The 8129-nt window shown below is 58.7% G+C and overlaps 2 protein-coding genes across 2 annotated transcripts; both read left to right on the forward strand.

Annotated features, from left to right (window-relative positions):
* The first annotated feature begins 120 nt into the window (after positions 1–120).
* On the forward strand, positions 121–751 carry MRPS12 (mitochondrial ribosomal protein S12). The gene is made up of 2 exons (XM_015850869.2): positions 121–268; positions 339–751. Exons 1-2 carry the CDS (start codon positions 220–222, stop codon positions 695–697), a joined length of 408 nt encoding a protein of 135 aa, XP_015706355.1. The 5' UTR covers positions 121–219; the 3' UTR covers positions 698–751.
* Positions 752–855: 104 nt separating this feature from the next.
* On the forward strand, positions 856–5426 carry SARS2 (seryl-tRNA synthetase 2, mitochondrial). Its single transcript, XM_085535872.1, has 13 exons — positions 856–1129; positions 1793–1888; positions 2005–2034; positions 2167–2307; positions 2684–2738; positions 2846–2909; positions 3045–3150; positions 3889–3936; positions 4052–4160; positions 4300–4345; positions 4905–4992; positions 5062–5174; positions 5274–5426. The coding sequence occupies exons 1-13, from the start codon at positions 878–880 to the stop codon at positions 5392–5394; spliced, it is 1269 nt and encodes a 422-aa protein (XP_085391998.1). The 5' UTR covers positions 856–877; the 3' UTR covers positions 5395–5426.
* Positions 5427–8129: the final 2703 nt, after the last annotated feature.

Here is an 8129-nt window from a genome sequence, read left to right on the forward strand (position 1 = left end):
GGTCCCACCCAGCCCCCGTACAGCGGCGGGCATATGGAAGAGCTCAGCCAATCGCAGGATAGCTAGAGAGAGATTGGCGTGGACGCTGACCAATCACAGCGCGTCACGGCGCGGAGGAGCGCGGTAAGATGGCGGCCGTGTGAATTGCAGAGCCGCCATTGCGGGGCTCCGTGCCGTGGGGAGAACCGTCACTACGTGTCCCCCCGCGGGTCCTTCGTGATGTCGCTCCGTGCTGTGCTCAGGAGCGCGGCCTTGCTGCCCTATAGCGGTGCGTACCGCCTTCCCTATCCTCTCTGAGCCATTACGTTGCCTCTAATAGCCCCATTTTATCCCCGCAGCTCTCGGGATGCAGCCGACGGCCGCCATGGCCACGTTGAACCAGATGCACCGACAGGGCCGGCCTAAACATCCGCCTCCCAAACCCGGGGCCACGTTCGGCCGGCCGCAGCTTAAAGGGGTCGTGATAAAGAACCTGATCCGGAAACCTAAGAAACCCAATTCGGCCAATAGGAAATGCGTGAGGGTGCGGCTGAGTAACGGGAAGGAGGTGGTGTGTTTCGTACCGGGAGAAGGGCACAACCTGCAGGAGCACCACGTTGTGTTGGTGCAAGGAGGCCGCACTCAGGACCTGCCGGGCGTGAAGCTGACCGTGGTGAGGGGGAAATACGACTGTGCCCATGTGCAGAAGAAGAAGTGATGGCGGCCGAGGGATCTTTGATTTTACGGTCATTAAAGCGTTGCGTGCCCGGAACGTTCTGTCGTGGCGTCGTCTTTCGGGGGGAGGGTATTAGGGGGTGAACGCAGCTCCACTTCCGGCTCGCGTTCTACTTCCGCCGAACGGCTCCACTTCCGCCCATGTGACTGCGGCCTGGCCAAGATGGCGGCGCCCAGGGCGCTGGCGGCGGCACGGCGCGCTGTAACGGCGGTAGTACATGGGAGACGCTCAGCGGGAACCGGAGCCGTTCCTCGAGTCCCGGCTGAACGGAGCCGGCTCTATGAGCACGTAAAGGAAGGGCTGAGCGCCAGGCCGCAGCTCGATATGGCGGCGTTGAACGAGAACCCGGTGCAGGCCGCGAGGGAACTGGAACGGAGGAAAGGAGCGATGAGAGAGGGAGAACTGAGAGACATCGTGAGGGGCGGGGCTAAGGGAAAAGGGGCGGGGCTAAGGGAAAAGGGGCGGGGCCTAAGGGAAGGGGCGGTGCTAAAGGGGGCGTGGTCTAAGGGAAAGCAAGCGGGGCTACACGGGAGGGGGCGGGGCCAGAGGGGAAAGGGGCGGGACTAAACGGGGGTGGGCGGGGCCAAAGGGAAAATGGGCGGGGCTAAACAGGAGGGGGCGGGGCTAAACGGGGGCTTGGTCTAAGGGAGGGTGTGAAACCAGATGGAAAAGGGGCGGGGCTAAACGGGAGAGGGCGGGGCCTTATGTAAAAGGGGGCGGAGTCAAAGGAAAAGGGGCGGGGCTAAATGGGAGGAGGCGGGTCCTAAGGCAAAGGGGGCGGGGCTAAACGGGAGGGGCGGGGCATAAGTAAAAGGGCCGAGCTTAACGGGAGGGGGCGGGGCCTAAGGGGAAAAGAGGCGGGGCCTAAGGGAAAAGGGGCGGGGCTAAACGGAGGGGGCGGGGCATAAGGAAAAGGGGGCGGGGCCTAAGAAAGGGGCGGTGCTAAACGGGAGGGGGCGGGGCCTAAGGGAAAAGGGGCGGGGCTAAACGGGAGGGGGGGGGCATGAGGGTGGTGGGGGAAGGGGGGGTGTTGGTTGTGGGGGGGGTCTTCATAACAGACCCCCCCCACCCCCACAGCTGCAGACCTGGGCCCGCTTGGAGGAGGTGCGTTCCACCATCGCCCGCCTTGAAGCTGAGAAGGAGGAGGTGGCCATGGCAGTTTATGGCCTGGTGGTAAGACACCCCCCCCCCCAAACCCCCCTGACCCCCCCATTCAATCTTATGCCACCTCTTTGCCCCCTCCCCCCTTTAATCCCCCCCATCTCATCCCCTTTCCCCCCCCCCCACAGACCACCCACGCCAAGGACAAGCTGCATACGGTGAGACCCCCCCCCCTCCATCAGCCCCATGTTGTTAATGAGGCCACTATGGGGTCTCATGAGGCCGCTATGGGGGTCTCAATGCCCCCCCCCCTTTAATCCACCCCCACCCCAATTAATCCATCCCTATAGGTCCCTGAATACTCAGCACTGAGGGATCGTGGCCGGGCTGTGAGGCTGCAGCTGAAGGAGCTGCAGGCGGAGGAAGCAGGGCTGGATGAACGCTTCTATCTGCGGGCATTGCAGCTGCCCAACAGCACCCACCCCTCTGCAGTGAGCAATGGGATGGGGGGGGGCTGGGATGCTGCAGACCCCCTGACCCCCACCTTGTCCCCCTGACCCCCCCTTATCCTCCTGCAGGAAGTGGGGGGGGGGGTTGGGATGCTGCAGACCCCCTGATCCCTCCCCTTCTCCTCCTGATCCCCATCTTGTTCTCCTGCAGAGGTGGGGGGGGGCTGGGATGCTGCAGACCCCCTGTTCCCCCCACCTTGTCCCCCTGACCCCCTGTCCCCGTCCTCCTGACCCCCCCTTATCCTCCTGCAGGGGGAGGGGGGGGGGTTAGGATGCTGAAGACCCCCTGCCCCCCCCCTTGTCCTCCTGCCCCCCCCCTTGTCCTCCTGACCCCCCCCCCCCCCTTGTCCTATTGCAGCCTATAGGTGATGAGAGCCAGGCCCGTGTATTGGAGGTGGTGGGGGAGAAGCCAGGTAAGGGTGGAGCTGGAGATGGGGAGGGGGATCCCCAGCACAGAGTATGGGGGGGATAATGGGATTATTGGGGGGGGGGTTCACAAAGGCTCCCTCTGTCCCTACAGCTTTCAACTTCCAGCCTAAGGGACACCTGGAGCTGGGGGAGGGGCTGGATATCATCCGTCAAAGGTGAGACCCCCCCCCCCTTCCTTTAATATAGGGCTCATTGATGTCACCTCCAGCTCAATGACAGCCCTATGTGCCCCCCCCCCCATTCTATGTGTGCCCCCCCCCCACATTCTGTGTGCCCCCCCTGCCCTATAGGAGGCTGTCCCACGTCTCAGGTCACCGTTCCTATTACCTGTGTGGGGCAGGAGCTCTGCTGCAACACGCGTTGGTGCAATTTGTACTGTCCAAACTGCTGCCCAAGGTATGAAATGGGGCTGGGGGGAACACTATGAGCCTCCCCGTACCCTATAGAGCCCCCCCCCATAGAGCCACCTCCCCCATAGAGACGCCCTCCATAGAGCCTCCCCCCTAGAGGCTCCCATAGAGCCCCCCATCCATAGAGCCCTCCCATAGAACCCCCCTCCCTTAGATCTTTTCCCCCATAGAGCCCCCCCCCCATAAAACCCCCTGTAGAGCCTCCCCCATAGAGATCCCCCCATGGATCCCTCCCCCATAGAGCCCCTCCCTCATAGAGCCCCCCCCATGGATTGAGGTCCCCCATAGAGCCCGCCTCCCCCCCATGGAGCCCCCACCCATAGGTCCCCCCCATAGAAGCTCCCCCCATAGAGCCCCCACCATGGATCCTGCCTCTCCCATAGAGCCAGCCACCCAATAGAGCCCTCCCCATAGCCCCCCCCCCATAGAGCCTCCCCCCTAGAACCCCTCTCCCATATAGCCCCCCCCATGGATTGACCGCCCCCCCTATAGATCCCCCCCCCCCATAGAGCCCACCCCCTCCCTTAGATACCTCCCCCCTAGAGCCCCCCCATGGATCCATCCCCCAATAGAGCCTCCCCCCATAGAGCCAGCCCCCCTATAGAACCCCCCTCCCTTAGATCTTCCCCCATAGAGCCACCCCCATATGGTCCCCCCCCCCATAGGCCTCTCCCCTATAGATCCCCCCCCCATAGATCCCCATATATCTCTCATTACCCCACAGGGCTTCCTACCCATGACTGTCCCCGACCTTCTACGTGGTGCTGTCTTTGTAAGTACCCCCCCATCCCCCTCTATTGCCCCCTATTGTCCCCCTCATTGCTATATGACCCCCCCTATGCCCCCCCCCATTTAACAACCCCCTATTTAACCCCCCCCCCCTATAGGAGGGCTGTGGGATGCAGCCCAATGCCACCCCATCCCCTGTATATTGCATTGACCCCACTCGCTTTGAGGACCTCTGCTTGGCTGGCACCTCCGAAGTGGGGATTGCAGGTGAGAAATGGGCCCAAAAAAGGGCAAATTAACCCCAAAAATGAGGGTGAAACAACAGGAAATGGGCCAAAGTTGGGATGAATGGGGTCAAAATGGGTTCAGATCTATCGATTTCTATCCCATTTCTTTTCTATTGCAGGTTATTTCATGGACCACGCGGTGAGGCTGCAGGATCTGCCTATTAGGTACAGTAATAGCAGGGGGGATATGGGGGGATTTGGGGGGGGTATTGGGGGCTTTAAGGGGGGCTATGGGGGGGGAAGGGGGTGTTTGGGGGGAGATGGAGGTGGTTTGGGGTGGGAGGGGGGCTGTGGGGGGGGATAGGGGTCTTTTGGGGGGGGGATGGGGGTCTTTTGGGGGGCTTTGGGGGGGGATGGTGGGCTGTATGGGGGGGGATGGGGGTCTTGTGTGGGGGTTTGGGGGTGTATAGGGGTGCTTGGGGGGGAGAGGGGCTTTGGGGGGGGATGGGGATCTTGGGGGGTTTGGGGGTGAGGGGATGCTTTGGGGGGGATGGGGGTCTTGTGGGGGGGCTTGGGGGGGTATAGGGGTACTTGGGGGGGGATGGGATGCTTTGGGGGGCTGCAGGGGGGGATGGGATGCTTGTGGGGGGTATGGGGTCCTTTGGGGGGGATGGGGGCTCTTGGGGGGGAATAGGATGCTATGGGGGGCAATGGGGGCTTTGGGGGGGGGTGTGGGACATGGGGGGGGGTCCCATCTGACCATTCTATAACCCCCCCCCTAAAGGATTGTCTGCTCCAGCACTTGTTACCGTGCAGAGACCGACACGGGTCGAGAGCCGTGGGGCCTGTATCGAGTCCATCAGTTCACTAAGGTGGGATATGGTGGGGGGGCAGATAAAGGGGGTGGGGGGCGTTTTGGGACCACCCTGTATCCCTTATAGGTGGAGATGTTTGGGGTGACGGCAGCAGAGAGTGGGGCTGAGAGTGAGATGCTGCTGGACGAGTTCCTTAGGCTGCAGAAGGAGATCTATGCAGAGCTGGGGCTGCATTACAGGTAGGTTAAATGGGGGGGGGGGGGCTCGGTTTGGACCCTTACCCTTAAATCATTGTCCTAATAACGGACCCCCCCCCACCGTTATCTCATACCCCACAGGGTCCTGGATATGCCGACGCAGGAGTTGGGGCTCCCAGCTTATCGCAAGTTTGATATTGAAGCCTGGATGCCGGGAAGGGGGAAATATGGGGAGGTGAGAGCAGGTAGAAAGGGGATGTAGCCCCTCCTTATGGGGTCCTTGTGGGGTCCTTGTGGGGTTTGGGGGTCCTTAAGGAGCCCTTATGGGGTTTGTGAGTCCTTATGGGGTCCTTATGGGGTTTCGGAGTCTTTAAGGGATCCTTATGGGGTTCTTGTGGGGTTTCGGAGTCCTTATGGAGTCCTTATGGGGTCTTTATGGGGTCCTTATGGGGTCCTTGTGGGGTTTTGGAGTCCTTATGGGGTCCTTATGGGGTTTGGGGGTCCTTATGGGGTCTTTATGGGGTCCTTATGGGGTCCTTGTGGGGTTTGGGAGTCCTTAAGGAGCCCTTATGGGATTTGTGAGTCCTTATGGGGTCCTTGTGGTGTCCTTATGGGGTTTGGGAGACCTTAAAGGGTCCTTAAGGGGTCCTTGTGGGATCCTTAAGGAGTTTGGGAATTATTATGGGGTCCTTAATGGGGTCTTTATAGGGTCCTTGTGGGGTTTGGGAGTCCTTAAGGGGTCCTTGTGGGGTCCTGATGGGGTTTGGGAGTCCTTAAGGAGCCCTTATGGGGTTTGTGAGTCCTTATGGGGTCCTTATGGGGTTTCGGAGTCTTTAAGGGATCCTTATGGGGTTCTTGTGGGGTTTCGGAGTCCTTATGGGGTCTTTATGGGGTCCTTATGGGGTCCTTGTGGGGTTTTGGAGTCCTTATGGGGTCCTTATGGGGTTTGGGGGTCCTTATGGGGTCTTTATGGGGTCCTTATGGGGTCCTTGTGGGGTTTGGGAGTCCTTAAGGAGCCCTTATGGGATTTGTGAGTCCTTATGGGGTCCTTATTGGGTCCTTGTGGGGTTTTGGAGTCCTTATGGGGTCCTTATGGGGTCCTTATGGGGTTCAGGGGTCCTTAAGGGGTCTTTATGGGGTTTTTGAATCCTTATAGGGTCCTTAAGGGGTCCTTGTGGGGTTTGGGAGTCCTTATGGGGTCCTTGTGGGGTCCTGATGGGGTTTGGGAGTCCTTAAGGAGCCCTTATGGGATTTGTGAGTCCTTATGGGGTCCTTATGGGGTCCTTATGGGGTTTGGGAGTCTTTAAGAGGGGACTTTTGGGGTCCTTAAGGTGTCCTTATGGGGTTTGGGAGACCTTAAGGGGCCCTTAACGGGTCCTTGTGGGATCCTTAAGGAGTTTGGGAATTATTATGGGGTCCTTAATGGGGTCTTTATAGGGTCCTTGTGGGGTTTGGGAATCCTTAAGGGGTCCTTATGGGGTCCTGATGGGGTTTGGGAGTCCCTAAGGAGCCCTTATGGGGTTTGTGAGTCCTTATGGGGTCCTTGTGGGGTTTCAGAGTCCTTATGGGGTCCTTATGTGATTTGGGAGTCCTTAAGGGGTCCTTGTTGGGTTTGGGGGTCCTTAAGGAGCCCTTATGGGGACCTTATGGGGTTTGGGAGTCCTTATGGGGTCCTGATGGGGTCCTGATGGGGTTTGGGAGTCCTTAAAGAGCCCTTATGGGATTTGTGAGTCCTTATGGGGTCCTTATGGGGTCCTTATGGGGTTTGGGAGTCCTTATGGGGTCCTTATGGGGTTAGGGAGTCCTTATGGGGTCCTTATGGGGTCCTTGTGGGTCCTTGTGGGGTTCAGGGGTCCTTAAGGGGTCTTTATGGGGTTTTTGAATCCTTATAGGGTCCTTAAGGGGTCCTTGTGGGGTTTGGGAGTCTTTAAGGGGTCCTTATAGGGTCCTTATAGGGCTTGGGGGTCCTTAAGGGGTCCTTGTGGGGTTTGGTGGTTCTTAAGGGGTCCTTGTGGGGTTTGGGAATCATTATGGGGTCCTTATGGGGTCTGGGAGTCCTTAGGGGATTCTTATGGGGTTTCGGAGTCCTTATGGGGTCCTTGTGGGGTTTTGGAGTCCTTATGTGGTCCTTATGTGGTTTGGGAGTCCTTAAGGGGCCCTTGTGGGGTCCTTGTGGGGTCCTTGTGGAGTTTTGGAGTCCTTATGGGGTCCTAATGGGGTCGTTATGGGGTTTGGGAGTCCTTAAGGGGTCCTTAAGGGGTCCTTGTTGGGTTTGGGGGTCCTTAAGGAGCCCTTATGGGGTTTGGGAGTCCTTATGGGGTCCTAATGGGGTCGTTATGGGGTTTGGGAGTCCTTAAGGGGTCCTTATGGGATTTGTGAGTCCCTATGGGGTCCTTATGGGGTCCTTATGGGGTTTGGGAGTCTTTAAGAGGGGACTTTTGGGGTCCTCAAGGTGTCCTTATGGGGTTTGGGAGACCTTAAGGGGTCCTTAAAGGGTCCTTGTGGGATCCTTAAGGGGTTTGGGAATCATTATGGGGTCCTTAATGGGGTCTTTATAGGGTCCTTGTGGGGTTTGGGAGTCCTTAAGGGGTTTTTATGGGGTTTCGGAGTCCTTATGGGGTCCTTGTGGGGTTTTGGAGTCCTTATGTGGTCCTTATGTGGTTTGGGAGTCCTTAAGGGGCCCTTGTGGGATCCTTGTGGGGTCCTTGTGGGGTCATTGTGGAGTTTTGGAGTCCTTATGGGGTCCTAATGGGGTCGTTATGGGGTTTGGGAGTCCTTAAGGTGTCCTTATGGGGTTTGGGAGACTTGTGGGATCCTTAAGGGGTTTGGGAATCCTTATGGGGTCCTTAATGGGGTCTTTATAGGGACCTTGTGGGGTTTGGGAATCCTTAAGGGGTCCTTATGGGGTCCTGATGGGGTTTGGGAGTCCTTAAGGAGCCCTTATGGGGTTTGTGAGTCCTTATGGGGTCCTTGTGGGGTTTCAGAGTCCTTAAGGGG

The sequence above is a fragment of the Coturnix japonica genome, unplaced genomic scaffold (genome assembly GCF_054131305.1).
Source record: "Coturnix japonica strain WE unplaced genomic scaffold, WE-NBRP24 Scf204, whole genome shotgun sequence".
In the NCBI taxonomy this organism is placed as follows: Eukaryota; Metazoa; Chordata; class Aves; order Galliformes; family Phasianidae; genus Coturnix; species Coturnix japonica.

Bases quoted from the DNA above. Each gene is read 5' to 3' on its own strand.
- SARS2 (XM_085535872.1), top strand. From the start codon at position 878: ATGGCGGCGCCCAGGGCGCTGGCGGCGGCACGGCGCGCTGTAACGGCG. The intron at 2,308-2,683 runs GTGAGCAATGGG...GTCCTATTGCAG, and splicing joins ACAGCACCCACCCCTCTGCA to CCTATAGGTGATGAGAGCCA. The intron at 3,937-4,051 runs GTAAGTACCCCC...CCCCCCCTATAG, and splicing joins TTCTACGTGGTGCTGTCTTT to GAGGGCTGTGGGATGCAGCC.
- MRPS12 (XM_015850869.2), top strand. From the start codon at position 220: ATGTCGCTCCGTGCTGTGCTCAGGAGCGCGGCCTTGCTGCCCTATAGC. The intron at 269-338 runs GTGCGTACCGCC...TTATCCCCGCAG, and splicing joins GGCCTTGCTGCCCTATAGCG to CTCTCGGGATGCAGCCGACG.